Source organism: Ranitomeya imitator, chromosome 1, assembly GCF_032444005.1.
Source record: "Ranitomeya imitator isolate aRanImi1 chromosome 1, aRanImi1.pri, whole genome shotgun sequence".
Taxonomy (NCBI): domain Eukaryota; kingdom Metazoa; phylum Chordata; class Amphibia; order Anura; family Dendrobatidae; genus Ranitomeya; species Ranitomeya imitator.
This window is the reverse complement of record NC_091282.1, coordinates 296,171,424-296,188,900: the sequence shown is the minus strand read 5'-3', so window position 1 is coordinate 296,188,900 and position 17,477 is coordinate 296,171,424. Positions and strand designations below refer to the sequence as shown.

General features: G+C 41.0%; 1 protein-coding gene across 1 annotated transcript in view; it reads left to right on the top strand.

Moving 5' to 3' along the window:
* LOC138663059 (tRNA (32-2'-O)-methyltransferase regulator THADA-like) overlaps nt 1-16,493 on the top strand; it is a 153,431-nt gene extending 136,938 nt beyond the window's left edge. The window contains exon 31 of the mRNA XM_069749162.1: nt 12,842-16,493. Coding sequence (XP_069605263.1) covers nt 12,842-13,128 — 287 coding nt within the window. The 3' untranslated portion in view covers nt 13,129-16,493. The remainder of the gene's footprint in view (nt 1-12,841) is intronic.
* The last annotated feature ends 984 nt before the right edge of the window (nt 16,494-17,477 follow it).

Here is a 17,477-nt window from a genome sequence, read left to right as displayed (position 1 = left end):
GCTACAGTGAGAGGTTGGAGCAGCACAGAGCATCCCCCTCTGTTACCTCTCTGCAGCTCCAGATAGAGGACATCAGACGGCAGCACTCCTTCACCCTCTCTAGAGATTACAGCCACACACCAGGCAGCAGAGGACAGGGAACGGCCGCTGACAGTGTGAGGGGAGACAGATGTAGCTGCCCCTCCAACAGCACAGCTCTCAGTCACAGTGGAGCTCACAGGTACACTCCACTGTGGGCTGAAGCAAGATGGCGCCGATCTCCTGCCTCTGCTGTGATGTGGAGACAGCCCAGGGGACGTGGCCACATCAGAGCAGAGCAGCTTATAATGGTAGCTATGGGGTCGGCTCCCGACCGCAGCCTCCTATGTCCAGGGCTGCCGTATTTGCAGAGTGTAAGTGTCGTGCTGGGACTCTTACACTGCTGCAAAGCAAAATGGCAGCGCCCAGTGGCTGCAAAAATAATGAATAATAAAAAAGATATTAAAGTTAAAAAAAATAATTTTGTATTAAAGATAATTGTTTATATAAACAATCATTTTTAATACAAAAACAAAATTGCGGCACCTTCCCTTTAAGAGTGTAGGCAAGACATGTTGTGCATGCATTTCTCCTTGAAAGCCTGAGAAATATGGGTAGTTTGAGACATTGTTCAGAAGAACAGCATACATTGATTAAAAAGTTGAATGGAGAGAGTAAAGCTTATCAAGAAGTACAGACAATGATAGGCAGTTCAGCTAAAATGATCTCCGATGCATTAAAATGGAAAGCCAATCCAGAGAGACGTGGAATAAAACAGCTGCCTACCATTCAAATGGATGGGAGGATAGCCAGAACGGCCAGGGCTCAGCCAATGATCAGCTCCAGGATGATCAAAGACAGTCTCAAGTTGTTGCTTTGTGAAGCTAATCTCTTAACAGAAATTCCCAGCAAATTCCCACTGTTAAAAAAAAAAAAAAAAAACTTGCACTGAAGCGTATACAATTTACCAAAGAATACATCAACTGGCCTAAAGAGAAGACACAAAAGAGAATAGTAAAACCAAAAACACTCAGTTTGAAAAAATGTTGCAGTAATCCGCGAGTGCTAGTAAAAGATGTAAAAAACAGGGTATTTGGTTGATACGTTTTTTGCAAAAAATGTATACTAAGCTGCTCTACCAATCTTCACGGTATACCCTTATCAGAGCAGTCCTAACTAATGTATGCAATCCCTATCTGATGTATTTAAAAACCTGATCATCTGTATATAACCTGTGTGAACAGGGTTCAGAGAGGAAAAATCCATGTGTGCATACAGGGTAGAACAGCTTTTGTGCAGATAGCCCAAGAGGAGTGGTGGAACTCCCCAGTCTTGTAGACACAAGAGAACAATTATGGAAACAGGAACACATGGGCTACTTGCACAGTGAACAAGTCTGTATGATCATGTTCACACACCACCAAGAAACCTGAAGACACAAAAGAGAATAGTAAAACCAAAAACACTCAGTTTGAAAAAATGTTGCAATAATCCGCAAGTGCTAGTAAAAGATGTAAAAAACAGGGTATTTGGTTGATACGTTTTTTGCAAAAAATGTATACTAAGCTGCTCTACCAATCTTCACGGTATACCCTTATCAGAGCAGTCCTAACTAATGTATGCAATCCCTATCTGATGTATTTAAAAACCTGATCATCTGTATATAACCTGTGTGAACAGGGTTCAGAGAGGAAAAATCCATGTGTGCATACAGGGTAGAACAGCTTTTGTGCAGATAGCCCAAGAAGAGTGGTGGAACTCCCCAGTCTTGTAGACACAAGAGAACAATTATGGAAACAGGAACACATGGGCTACTTGCACAGTGAACAAGTCTGTATGATCATGTTCACACACCACCAAGAAACCTGAAGACACAAAAGAGAATAGTAAAACCAAAAACACTCAGTTTGAAAAAATGTTGCAGTAATCCGCAAGTGCTAGTAAAAGATGTAAAAAACAGGGTATTTGGTTGATACGTTTTTTGCAAAAAATGTATACTAAGCTGCTCTACCAATCTTCACGGTATACCCTTATCAGAGCAGTCCTAACTAATGTATGCAATCCCTATCTGATGTATTTAAAAACCTGATCATCTGTATATAACCTGTGTGAACAGGGTTCAGAGAGGAAAAATCCATGTGTGCATACAGGGTAGAACAGCTTTTGTGCAGATAGCCCAAGAGGAGTGGTGGAACTCCCCAGTCTTGTAGACACAAGAGAACAATTATGGAAACAGGAACACATGGGCTACTTGCACAGTGAACAAGTCTGTATGATCATGTTCACACACCACCAAGAAACCTGAAGACACAAAAGAGAATAGTAAAACCAAAAACACTCAGTTTGAAAAAATGTTGCAGTAATCCGCAAGTGCTAGTAAAAGATGTAAAAAACAGGGTATTTGGTTGATACGTTTTTTGCAAAAAATGTATACTAAGCTGCTCTACCAATCTTCACGGTATACCCTTATCAGAGCAGTCCTAACTAATGTATGCAATCCCTATCTGATGTATTTAAAAACCTAATCATCTGTATATAACCTGTGTGAACAGGGTTCAGAGAGGAAAAATCCATGTGTGCATACAGGGTAGAACAGCTTTTGTGCAGATAGCCCAAGAGGAGTGGTGGAACTCCCCAGTCTTGTAGACACAAGAGAACAATTATGGAAACAGGAACACATGGGCTACTTGCACAGTGAACAAGTCTGTATGATCATGTTCACACACCACCAAGAAACCTGAAGACACAAAAGAGAATAGTAAAACCAAAAACACTCAGTTTGAAAAAATGTTGCAGTAATCCGCAAGTGCTAGTAAAAGATGTAAATAACAGGGTATTTGGTTGATACGTTTTTTTACATCTTTTACTAGCACTTGCGGATTACTGCAACATTTTTTCAAACTGAGTGTTTTTGGTTTTACTATTCTCTTTTGTGTCTTCAGGTTTCTTGGTGGTGTGTGAACATGATCATACAGACTTGTTCACTGTGCAAGTAGCCCATGTGTCCCTGGCCTAAAGAGAAACTGAGAAACATTTTGTGGACTGATGAAAGTAAAATTGTTCTTTTTGGGTCCAAGAGCTGCAGACAGTTCATCAGACGACCCCCAAACTCTGCATTCAAGCCACAGTACACTGTGAAGACAGTGAAGCATGGTGGTGCAAGTACATTGATATGGGAATGTTTCTCTTACTATATTTCCGGACCTAATTACCGCATACCAGGGATCATGGACCAGTTTGCATATATTAAAATACTTGAAGAGGTCAAGTTGCCTTTCGCTGAAGAGGATATGTCCTTGAAATGGGTGTTTCAACAAGACAACGACCCTAAACACACCAGTAAACGAGCAAAATCTTGGTTCCAGTCCAACAAAATTGAGGCTATGGAGTGGCCAGCCCAATCCCTGGACCTTAATCCAATAGAACACTTGTGGGGTGACATCAAAAATTCCGTTTCTGAGGCAAAGCCAACAAATGCCAAAAAATTGTAAGATGTACACTACCGTTCAAAAGTTTAGGGTCATTAAGAAATTTCCTTATTTTTGAAAGAAAACCATTTTTTTCCAATGAAGCTAACATTAAATGATTCAGAAATACACTCTATACATTGTTAATGTTGCAAATGACTATTCTAGCTGCAAACGTCTGGTTTGTAATGCAATATCGTCATAGGTGTATAGAGGCCCATTTCCAACAACCATCACTCCAGTGTTCTTATGGTACTTTGTGTTTGCTAACTGTAAGAAGGCTAATGGATGGTTAGAATGCCCTTGAAAACCCTTGTGCAAGTATGTTAGCACAGCTGAAAACAGTTTGGCTGATTAGAGAACCTATAAACCTGCCCTTCCTTTGAGCTAGTTGAGAATCTGGAACATTACATTTGTTGGTTCCATTAAACTCTCAAAATGGGCAGAAAAAAGAACTTTCATGTGAAACTTGACAGTCTATTCTTGTTCTTAGAAATTAAGGATATTCCATGCAAGAAATTGCCAAGAAACTGAAGATTTCCTACAACGGTGTGTACTACTCACTTCAGAGGAGAGCACAAACAGGCTCTAATCAGAGTAGAAAGAGAAGTGGGAGGCCCCGCTGCACATCAGAGCAACAAGGCAAGTACATTAGAACCTGTAGTTTGATAAATCGACGCCTCACAGGTCCTCAACTGGCAGCTTCATTAAATAGTACATGCAAAACGCCAGTGTCAACATCTAGAGGGAAGAGGTGACTCTGGGATGCTGGCCTTCAGGGCAGAGTGGCAAAGAAAAACCCATATCTGAGACTGGCTAATAAAAAGAAAAGATTAATATGGGCAAAAGAACAGACATTGGACAGAGAAAGATTGGAAAAAAGTGTTATGGACAGACGAATCCAAGTTTGAATCACACAGAAGAACATTTTTGAGACGCAGAACAACTGAAAAGATGCTGGAAGAGTGTCTGACGCCATCTGTAAAGCATGGTGGAGGTAATGTGATGGTCTGGGGTTGCTTTGGTGCTGGTAAAGTGGGAGATTTGTACAAGGTAAAAGGGATTATCAATAAGAAAGGCTATCACTCCATTTTGCAACGCCATACCCTGTGGACAGCGCTTGATTGGAGCCAATTTCATCCTACAACAGGACAATAACCCAAAGCACACCTCCAAATTATGCAAGAACTATTTAGGGAAGAAGCAGGCAGCTGGAATTCTATCTGTAATGGAGTGTCCAGCGCAGTCACCAGATCTCAACCCCATTGAGTTGTTGTGGGAGCAGCTTGACCGTATGGTACGCAAAAAGTGCCCATCAAGCCAAACCAACTTGTAGGAGGGGCTTCTGGAAGCGTGGGGTGAAATTTCTCCAATTTACCTCAGCAAATTAACTGCTAGATTGCCAAAGGTCTGCAATGCTGTAATTGCTGCAAAGGGAGCATTCTTTGACGAAAGCAAAGTTTGAAGGAGAAAATTATTATTTCAAATAAAAATCTTTTTTACGAACCTTGTCAATGTCTGGACTAGATTTTCAATTAATTTGGCAACTCATTTGTTAATAAAAGTATGAGTTTTCATGGAAAACACAAAATTGTCTGGCTGACCCTAAACTTTTGACCTGTAGTGTAGTTAAAGCATCCTGGGCTGGAATAACAGTTGACAGGTGCCAGGAGTTGGTTGACTCTATGCAACATAGATGTGAAGCAGTTATAAAAAAAACTAGGTATACAACTAAATATTAGGTTCATTCAGAGGAATGCTAAATCCTAAAAAAATAGTACATTTTGTGAGTTTGTAAAGACAAATGCAGACACTGCTATTTTTTTTGAACAGCCCAGTGTTCATTTTTTGTTATTTTCTGTAAAGTAATTAAAAATTATATACATTACTCTTAATGTTTTGAATTAGAAAATAGTGTGCGACTGTTCCCAATGCAAGGAAATAAAAACTAGTATAAAGATTTTGTGATTACCTCATGTTTTTGAACACACTGCTATTCTTTTCAACACTACTATATGGCCCCAACATGCCTATATACACTTCTGACAAAATTTGAGCATGTTCCTGGTGAGATGGTGGGTGGTATCTTTGAGGTTCACCTCTTACATCTGGATTAGGGCATCAGTGAGTTCCTGTCCAGTCTTTTGTGCTACATTGCAATCATTTTTGCTACAGCATATACATGTGCATCTCACAAAATTAGAATATCATCAAAAAGTTAATTGATTTCATTTCTTCAACACAAAAAGAGAATCTCATATATAGAGTCATTACAAACAGAGTGATCTATCTGTTAATGATGATTATGGCTTGCAGCCAATGAAAACCCAACAGTCATTATCTCAGTAAATTAGAATACTTTATAACACAAGCTTGAATAATGTTTTAAAATCCAAAATGTTGGCCTATTGAAATGTATGTTCAGTAAATGCACTCAATAATTTATGGCCTACTGAAATGTATGTTCAGTAAATGCACTCAATAATTATTTTATCGGGACTACTTTTGCATAAATTACTGCATCAATGCAGCGTGGCATGGAGGCAATCAGCCTGTGGCACTGCTGAGATGCTATGGCAGCCCAAGTTGCTTTGATAGCTGCCTTCAGCTCGTGTGCATTGTTTGGTCTGGTGCTGTTGAGGGAGGATCTAAAGTGACCCTTCACGGTTGACCTTAGTGATATTCAAATTAATTAACAAGGCGTTGCCGGCAACTGAGAATGACCAGACGGAGACGTAGCTCTGTTTGGGAGAATCAAAGGAGATTCCTACCCCCCGTTTATTATGTTGCAGTTTTATCATGTTAGCAAATTCTACTTCAACCAATAGTATAAAAACACACTTTCAGCACTTAACCTATAAAAATGCAGGAAAAACTTAACCTATGAGGATACAGAAAAAACGGAAACTACATATATGGTTGTGTCTTTTTGGCATAAAAGAACATATTAACAGGTGCCTCAAAGTCTTATCTAGCGATACACCCCCCGAGTTCCTTCCCTGGCTCGAGTTAGAACACTCAAGGTCTTTATACCAATTATAAACCATAGCCTAATTAAGTAACAAAATGTTATCTTCGTGAGAAACAGGACAGAGTTACAAGCAAAAAAATGAAGCCTTTAGTTTTGATCTTAGTTTAACCCTTCACAGTGCCTCTCATCTTCCTCTTGCCAATACCCCATATATTCTCTATGGGGTTAAGGTCAGGCGAGCTTGCTGGCCAATCAAGCACAGTATGATTAAATCAGGAGTGGCGCACTCATTAAATGGGTGGTGCTCAAAGGAAAGTAAGATAATAAAATAAGATAACCTTTGGCACTCAATTGATCCACAAACAGATGCGGTTTCAAAGGATAATTCTTTTATTTCTAGTATTCAGCCGATATAAGGAACAACAGACTTCATCACATCGACTTTTCGGCAAACTATGCCTTTTTCAAGGAAGTCTATGATAATAGAAAACATATTTCCCATATACATATATATATATATATGTTTATAACACCATTGTAACACATATGATGTGTGACTAAACAAAAAAATCAACAGATAGGGTAAGTATACGTATAGATAATGCTGGTGACCCAAAAACATTAACAAAATAATATAATAATGTTTGCATGAAAAAATCCACTTCTCAAAATAGTACACATGGTCCGCCAAGTAGAGGGACCCAAGAAAGGAAAAAGCGGGAGAGAAAAAAAAGGAATTAAATAAGAGATGGACTGGGGAAAGAAAAGGGATAGATCGTGCCCCCAATATAAATAATAGGTCAAAATACCTATATCAGGTTGCTGGCGTGCGTAGTGTATCCTATGCCCAAGGCATATACATAGAATGGCGCTCTAATGAAGGACCAAAACAACACATGAGTCCTTCAGAGTCATTGTAATATTACCGATTACAGGTAATTACAAAGAAATGGTTAAAAAGAAAATGGTTAAAAAAGAAACAGTTGTAAAGAAACCGGCTACCCCTAATGGCTCCCCACGATAAACGGTGTTTACCTGCGGTAGTGATGGCTCGACGTGCATCCAGGGGCTAGAGGCGGTGAAGTGTGTGGCTTTCCAGGAAGTCTGGTATAAGTGCCGTGCAACCTGTGACGTCATATCCGGTGCCCGACTTGTGAGTTTATCAGGAGAAAGCCGTAGTGAATGTAAATGCGCGCATGCGCAGTGAATACCGGTTTCCTGCAGTGACTAGTGGATGGTACGCACAAAGTCTGTGTTGCAGGCACCCGGAAGGAGCAGAGTGTGCCGGAGGAACTGTAGTAAAAGTAAAAATGAAAAAGGGTGTAAGGTCCTAGACATATAAGGTGTATACTATTAACATTGGGGAAAAAACAGAAAAAAAGAAATCACGATTTCTGGTGCCAAGTTCTGATGGAGAATGAAATTTCCATCTCCAAAAAGCTTGTCGGCAGAGGGAAAAGCATTAAGTTCTCTAAAAAATTTCCTGGTAGACGGCTGCGCTTTGGTCTTGATAAAGCACAGTGGACCTACACCAACAGATGACATGGCTCCCCAAACCATCACTGATTGTGGAAACTTCACACTAGACCTCAAGCAGCTTGGATTGTGTGCCTCTCCACTGTTTCTCCAGACTGTGGGACCTTGATTTCCAAATGAAATGCAAAATTTACAGTTATTTATCTTCTTGGCTCTGGTATGACGCTTCTGGCGTTGTCTATTGGTCATGAGTGGCTTGACACAAGGAATGCAACTCTTGTAGCCTATGTCCTGGATACATCTGTGTTTGGTGGCTCTTGAAACAATGAGTCCAGCAGCAGTCCACTCCTTGTGAATCTCCCCAAAATTTTTGAATGGCTTTTTCTTAACAATCCTTTCAAGGCTGAGGTTATCCTGGTTGCTTGTGAACCTTTTTCTAACACACTTTTTCCTTCTACTCAACTTTTCATTACTATGCTTAGATACAACACTTTGTGAACAGCCAGCTTCTTTAGCAATAAACTTTTGTAGCGTACCCTCCTTGTGGAGTGTGTCAATGACTGCCTTCTAGACATCTGTCAGCAGTCTTCCCTATGATTGTGGAGCCTACCGAAACAGACTAAGGGACCTTTATAAACGCTTAAGAAGCCTTTGCAGGTGTTTTTTGTTAATTATTCTAATTTACTGAGATAATGACTTGGGTTTTCATTAGCTGTAAGCCATAATCATCAACATTAACAGAAATAAACACTTGAAATACATGACTCTGTTTGTAATGACTCTATATATGAGTTTCACTTTTGAATAACTGAAATAAATTAACTTTTTGATGATGATGATATTCTAATTTTGTGAAAAGCACGTGTATATGAAGAAGCTAGACTACCCAGGCAGCCTGAATGATCTTCATTCTACCAATAATGACAAGGAGGACACTAGCAAAACTGGAGAAGACTCCGTCAGGAAGGATAAGGAGCTACTAATTGTGGGATACCATATTTTTCAGATTATAAGACGCTCTGGATTATAAGACGCAAACCAAATTTTGAGGAGAAAAATATGAATTTTTTTATTTTTTATAAAATGGTGGTGCTTCTTATAATCCATGCGTCTTATTGCCCTTCGGGGTGGTGGCTGCGGTGAAGCGGGAACGCTGCTGGAGGAGGCAGGAGTGGGGTGATGCTGCAGGCAGCTGGCTGGGATGAGGGGGTGTTCCGATGTGCGGCGCGCCGTTGCGGGGATCTCCAATGCCGCTGCAGGGGTCTCCGCTGCAGCAGGGGGCTCTGCCGACATTTTGTGAAAGGCCAGAACCCAGGGTCGGTTTTAGACAAAGTGGGGCCCTAGGCAAAAATTTAAAGTGGGGCCCCAAATGCTAATATTGTAAAATCACACAAACATTTAGGTTATATTACATGGGCAGGATGCGGATACAGTTGGTGGAGGGGCCTGGAGCCAGTGCTCACACTGTGGTCCCCATATTTAGGGGCCTTATATCGGCCAACAGGTATGCTACAATTAGCTGTATGCAGGGGCGTTGCTAGGGTCAGAAAATATTGGGGGCCCAAGCCCCAAGACAAAGAGTTGCCCCCAACCCCTCTTAATTTTTTTTTTAACACCACAGATAATACAGTGATAACTCTCTGAGTACAGGTAACTTAGTAGATGTCACCTGCAGTCCTGTGTAACACCACAGATAGTCTTACTCTGAAACGCTATGTCTATGTTCACATGCAGCATTTTTTTCAGTAGCCAAAACCTTATCTATTAGCAGAAAAAAATGTTGCGTTCAAAACACCTGTTTTTCAGCTTGTTTTGTGGTGTTCTTCACACTTTTTTCAGCTTTTTTTGGAGTGAGGATGTTTGCTTTGTCTACAGTATGTTTAAGACCACATTCATACGATCAGTATTTGGTCAGTATTTCACATCAGTATGTGTAAACCAAAACCAGGAGGGTGATAAATACAGAAGTTGTGACGTGTTTCTCAGGGTATGTGCACACGCTGCGGATTTTGCTGCGGATCTGCAGCAGTTTTCCATGCGTTGTACAGCACCATGTAAACGTATGGAAAACAAAATCCGCCATACACATGCTGCGGAAGATACCACGCAGAAACGCTGCCTTGTATTTTCTGCAGCATGTCAATTCTTTGTGCAGATTCCTCAGCGTTTTACACCTGCTCCATAATAGGAATCCGCAGGTGTAAAAACGCTGTTGAAAACTGCACAAAAAAACGCGGTAATTCTGCCGTAAAACGCAGGGCATTTTACAGCACAAGCAAAAACTGAGATTTTCAGAAATCTCCTGCACACCCTTTTATTTTCTCCTGACTGAATTTCACAACTGCAGCCTGTTTTAAATCTGCAGCGTGTCGCTTTCAGCAATTTTTTTCACCCGTAGAAAGCAATGAAAAAGTTTAAAAAAAATGGTGCAAATGTTGAAACGTTGTTTTTCAATGCGTTTTTGGTGAATAAAACTAACTTTATTAAACATGTACTGTAGGCAAAATGCATACTGGAAAAAACAAACCGCAAAAGCTCCAAGGGTATGTGCACATGATGCGGATTTTGCTGCGGATCCGCAGCAGTTTCCCATGAGTTTACAGTACAATGTAAAACTATGGGAAACCAAAAACGCTGTGCCCATGCTGCGGAAAAAAACGTGCGGAAACGCAGCGTTTTATTTTCCGCAGCATGTCAATTCTTGGTGCGGAATCCGCAGCGTTTTTACATCTGCTCCAATAGAAAAGTGCAGATGTAAATCCGCAGCGGAATCCGCAGTAGAAAACGCGATAAATCAGCAGTAAAATCCGCAGAGGAGCTCTATACGTGTGCACATAGCCTAAGGGTGTGTGCCCACAATCCGTAAACTCTGCGGGTCGGCTGCTGTGTACTTGTACAGCGTCCAACCTGCAGCGGCCACATGTTACAGTATAGTAGATGGGATTTCAAGAAATTCCATCTCTACTATGCATGCACTGACACCCGCACCTCACCTGCGGAGAAGGACATGCGGTGCGTCTCTCCAGACCCCAGCATGCCAATTTATCTGGCGTAAACACGAGTCTCCACAAGAGAAATCTCACGTGTGCAATGTATTGGACTGTGTTCAAAACATGGCAGCACTTTGGACGCAGCACATGTCCGCTCCGTCCAAAGGGCTGCCATTTCCGGATCCTCTGCACATACCCTAAAAAATGGGTGCTTTGAAAGCAGTGTTTTTACTGTCAAGAGAGCAGGTTTTGGCTATATATGTGTATGGTTTACCCTTATTATTTCACGTGGGAATTGATTTATTTCTATATAATAAATGCCCTGATTCAGCAGACAATATTCCTGCCTTGTGTCATCCAGACAGTAGTGACAGGAGGTTGCCCTGTCAGATTAAAAGCAGTGATTTAGTGACTGGTCAGAGCAAATGCTGATCCCTGCTGCATGTGACTGTGAAACCTGATCCTACAGCAATCATCACAGAGCTCTGGGTCCACATGAGTAAATCACAGCACTGAGGGGGTCTCAAGGGGGGTTTGGGAGAGACGCTCTGGGACTTCAGAGAAATGCACAGCATTATTCACTGCTGAACACCCTCTGGGCATTTCATACAGGGGTTGCAGATGTAGGGGGCCCCTTTGTAGGTGGGTGCCCCAGGTGTCTGCCTTGTCTGCCTGTGCCAAACGCCGGCCCTGCCAGAACCCCCCACAGTTCCGCGGTTTCCTGTGCGGTGGACTATGGGGGAAAATGGCCACCGAGGGGCGTCGCATTCGCAGATGGAGACCTCGGGAGATGAGATCTCAGTGCTGAAATCTCATCTGCCGAGATCTTGGTGCCGAGATTTCCATCTGCACATGCGCCGCCGCCGGCATTTTCCCAGAGTCCACCACACAGGAAACCATGGAACTGCGGGGGGCTCTGGCCTGTCACAAAATGTCGGCAGAGCCCTCCGCAGTGGCACTGAAGACACTCGCGTAGCAACGGAGACCCCCCCCGCAGTGGAACTGGAGACCCCTGAAGCGGCATCGGAGACCCCCATGCAGCACCGTCGGGCACCCCCTCATTCCAGCCTGTGGCCTGCAGCAACGGTACCGGTAAGGTATATACGCATTATAAGATGCACCCCCATTTTCCCCCCAAATTTTTTGGGGAAAAAGTGCGTCATATAATCTGAAAAATACGGTGCTTTTACTTCTCATTTTCAGGATTCTCTTGCTGTTACCTCTCCAGTGCACCTGTTGTCACTTTCATTTGTACCAAAGCTAGTGAGATTGATTAAAAATTGCTTATACGACCTGAGGATATTGTCAGACTGTGTTTCCAAAGCTCCTCATATCCATGGTGGCTATCCAGTGGTGAAGATATTTTGTTTTACATATGAAAATGGCAGTGGGAAGCATTTTACCTGCATTTCGCCTTATCTTAACTGGTTATATTGATATCCCTGAACCTTGGTTGACTTGCACCTATAGAGTTTGGCCAGCCGGTGAGGCCTGCTGATTGCAGCAGAAAGTCTGCTCACCACAATGGTCAATTCGCGTATGATTTTGTATCACCATCATGTGGCCATTAGCCTGCTGAGGGTGAGCAGAGCATCGGCCTCACTGTAACTAGACCATCTAGCTTTACCCATACTGTGATAATTAAGTGTTCCTTTACATTTTTGGAGCAGTATATAAAAAGTACATTATCAAGATTAATATTCCCCAATCTCCATCATGAACAGCAGTTTCTGAGCTTACACAGTATAGAGGACACTTGTTGTTCCCTACCAATAAGATTTATATGTAACTTGTAAGGGGGATAAATGTAGTTTAGCACTAATATAAATCTATTCTCCTTATGTTCCCTTTTTTATACTGATAATCTACAACTCTATAGCATAATTCGACCAAAATGTTTATCAATTTTCTTCTTTTAGGAGGAATATCGCTTCCATCACTGAGAGCCTCTGCTTGTTCCCATGTACATGCCGCCATCTTAGGTTTGCTAGTTCGAACTAATCTGCTCTTTAAGGCCCAGGAGATATTACTAGACCCTGGCATCCAGATCACACACTTAAAACAGTTTCCAGACTCTCTGACCAAGGAGATATCGCAAATAAAGGAAGAGCTTGCACTTTATCGGATGGGATTCTTTAATACAGTGGTGACCAATACAAGTCTATACAGGAAATATTTGCTGTCTAATGGAGACTCTGTGTCTTAGCAAAGATTTATGTTTATCCATGAGTACTGCAGTATATATATAATAATATGGTATAACAAAGTGATATTCCACGCATATAAAGTCCATATATAAAATTAGATTTTTAGCAATGAGGTTTGCCAAAAAATGTTTTGAATGTCGGGGAAATATAGAAACCGATAAAATCAGGCATACTCGCTCTCTATCCTCCGTGGAATCATCATAGCCATACTGGTGGTCTTCATCAGTACCCAAAGCCTGTTCTTTGGTAACCTGACTGCTGAGGCATGTAGTTGACTGGAAATACGCATCTTCATCCACATGGATGTAATCCGTTTACAGGACGTCTTCACTTCTGGTACAGGCACAGACCATAGGTGACGCTTATGCTATATCTAAAGTGGTTTTTATCAGGTGAGGATGTCTGCTTTTATTGGTTTCAATACATCTTTGCAATTTACAAAACGTCTTTAATGTTTGGGCAAACTCTTTAAAAGGAACTTGCCAACAGGTTTTACTGCTACAATCCATCATCAGCGCTGTATTGGCCTCTAAAGGCTAGGTTCACATTGTGTTATTGCCATCCATTTAACGCATCCGAAAATTTAAAAAAATTATCTTTTTTCTACGATTGTGCTAACGCATGGAAACTTTGCGTTGGCATGCGTTAGTAATAGAGGTCTATGCACAGCGAACGCTTCCGTTCGTTGTGCGTTAGACAAAACGTACTCGAAAATGCGGTAGACCGGGTTCGAGGGTGCGTCACAAAGTAACGCAGGATCGCTAATGCATACCGATTTTGACATGTGTTAGGATGCTTTACGATAATGGAAGTCTATGGGCTCGATAACAGATCCATTACATTGCGTTAGTGCCTCTAAGTAACGTATCCGTTAAACGGATCGCCCAAACGCAATGTGAACCTACGCTAAGGCTTGCCATCACGGTCTTATGATACCAACGTGTCCCAAATATTTTGCCACAAAATGTAGTCTAATATCATCATGTATCATATGTAAAGTACCTTGACTGTCTAAAGGGGCTGCTCCTTATCCAGGAACAGCACAGAATCCGTAATCATGCCCAAAGAAATTTGATGAATGCCCCAGGAAGTCACTTACCACCAGGGATTTGCTAGGACATCAATCTTGCATTTTTGGGCATACAGTTATATGAAAAAGTTTGGGCACCCCTATTAATCTTAAGCTTAATGTTTTATAAAAAATAGTTTTTTTTGCAACAGCAATTTCAGTTTCATATATCTAATAACTGTTGGACACAGTAATGTTTCTGCCTTGAAATGAGGTTTATTGTATTAATAGAAAATGTGCAATCTGCATTCAAACAAAATTTGACAGGTGCATAAGTATGGGCACCCTTATCATTTTCTTGTTTTAAATACTCCTACCTACTTTTTACTGACTTACTAAAGCACTTTTTTTGGTTTTCTAACCTCATTGAGCTTTGAACTTCATAGCCAGGTGTATGCAATCATGAGAAAAGCTACTTAAAGTGGCCACTTGCAAGTTGTTCTCCTGTTTGAATCTCCTCTGAAGAGTGGCATCATTGGCTCCTCAAAACGACTGTCTAATGATCTGAAAACAAAGATTATTCAACATAGTTGTTCAGGGGAAGGATACAAAAAGCTGTCTCAGAGATTTAACCTGCCAATTTCCACTGTGAGGAACATAGTAAGGAAATGGAAGAACACAGGTACAGTTCTTGTTAAGGCCAGAAGTGGCAGGCCAAGAAAAACATCAGAAAGGCAGAGAAGAAGAATGGTGAGATCAGTCAAGGACAATCCTCAGACCACCTCCAGAGAGCTGCAGCATCAACTTGCTGCAGATGGTGTCACTGTGCATCGGTCAACTATACAACGCACTTTGCACAGGGAGAAGCTGTATGGGAGAGTGATGCGAAAGAAGCCGTTTCTGCAAGCACGCCACAAACAGTCGGCTGAGGTATGCAAAAGCACATTTGGAGAAGCCAATTTCTTTTTGGAAGAAGGTCCTGTGGACTGATGAAACCAAGATTGAGTTGTTTAGTCATACAAAAAGGCGTTATGCATGGCGGCCAAAAAACACAGCATTCCAAGGAAAACACTTGCTACCCACAGTAAAATTTGGTGGAGGTTCCATCATGCTTTGGGGCTGTGTGCCCAATGCCGGCACCGGGAATCCTGTTAAAGTTGAGGGACACATGGATTCCTCTCAGTATCAGCAGATTCTTGACAATAATGTTCATGAATCAGTGACAAAGTTGAAGTTACGCAGGGGATGGATCTTTCAGCAAGACAATGATCCAAAACACCGCTCCAAATCTACTCAGGCATTCATGCAGAGGAACAATTACACTATTCTGGAATGGCCATCCCAGTCCCCAGACCTGAATATCATTGAACATCTGTGGGATCATTTGAAGAGGGCTGTCCATGGTCGACGACCATCAAACTTAACTGAACTGGAATTGTTTTGTAAAGAGGAATGGTCAAAAATACCTTCATCCAGGATCCAGGAACTCATTAAAAGCTACAGGAAGCGACTAGAGGCTGTCATTTTTGCAAAAGGAGGATCTACTAAATATTAATGTCACTTTTCTGGTGGGGTGCCCATACTTATGCACCTGTCAAATTTAGTTTGAATGCAGATTGCACATTTTCTGTTAGTACAAAGAACCTCATTTCAAGGCAGAAACATTACTGTGTCCAACAGTTATTAGATATATGAAACTGAAATAGCTGTTGCAAAAAAAAACAATTTTTATAAAACATTAAGCTTAAGATTAATATGGGTGCCCAAACTTTTTCATATAACTGTATATTACTGTGGATTCTGCTTGGCTGACGAGGAGCAACCCCTTTAGGCAGTGATTTAGACAGGTACTTTACATATTATGTTGGTCATATTTTTTGCCAAATGACTGATGATAGGAAGTTTTTGTAAGAGGCTGTTAATGATTTACAGGAGTAAATTCTGCTGACTGGTTTTCTTTAAAGGGGCCACCCACTGAAAACAAATTATTACCTATCCTCAGGATAGGTGATAACTTGTTTTAACTAGATAATTCCTTTAAGTATATGTTTTTATGCAAGGCATTTGCAGCTCTCTAGAATACATTGACACAGAATTTTACATATTTACCTATTGTTGGACACTAAATTTTAGGAATTTACTCTGATAAAACCACTCACCAACTATATTTCTTTGAACTATTACTTTTTAAACATTTATTTTACATCATTGGCAATTATGTGCAAGATATCCATTGTAGATTTTATTTATTAATAATGTCTGTGACCTCAGCATTCCTTAACATATATAATGTGCTGCATTCGCAACTCTTTTCTATGTATGATTTTGATAAATAAAATATATTTTTATACTTTTTGAATATCTGTAATTTCTAATTTTAGAGTGGTTTTAGTTTCAGCAAAATTGTATTTTTTTGCACAATGAAATGTTTGCCAGTTTTACAAACCACCTTTCTGTATCAATGCCAAATTTTCAGGATCTCTGCTTGTTGTCCTTCAGCAGAAATCTTCGTTGCTTGCTTCCAGTGGCTAACGATTAGTCCTAAATATGGACAGATTTGCTGTTATGATTTGTGTTGGACATACAACCACACATAAGCCTGTCATTACTCTCTAATGAAAAACTTTGGTTAGGTTGATTATTCATTTTTCAGCAACGTTGCGGCTCAATGGGGCCCCTCAAGTACAGATTCAAAATTTGATTATACATCTCAGTGTCAAACATCTTCTAAAGTGTTAAAAGGAGCACTGACAAGAAGGAATGGTATTAGGATCCTTTATAAAAGAAAGGCACCAGGTACGTTGCCTGTTTTAAGATGAGCATCAAATGTCCAGCGCAGGAAAAAGGCAAGCAACTATAGAAAATTAAAAAGTCACCTGTAATATGATTTTGATGGATAACTAAAAGTTTCTGGCCATCCCACCATATAACTTTTATCCTGTACTTAAAGGGGTGGTTTGAAGTTGAAAGTAAATTTTATCTAAATCTCTATTTGATGCCATAATGTAAGATATTTTCTCATTTACTTGCTTTAAAAATTCTTTACCGTTTCCTATCTACTCTAACCGATGGCCTGTCCTTTTTCTTTTTTTTTACTTCCTCTGATGATGATTCGTTTGAGAGCACCCAGTGCATGCTGGGATACTCAAACAATGCGTCATCAGAGCAGGGGACAGAGGCTGTGGTCACTGTTACAGCCTCTGTCCTCTCCCTGAAACGAAGCGCCATCATTGACTTGCTTCAGGGGCTGGGCTAGTCCCTGCTGTGTCCCTGTGCATTGTGGGATGTGCAGTCACTGCGCTCACTCACCGAGGTGTTACAATACTGTGTGCAGGAAAC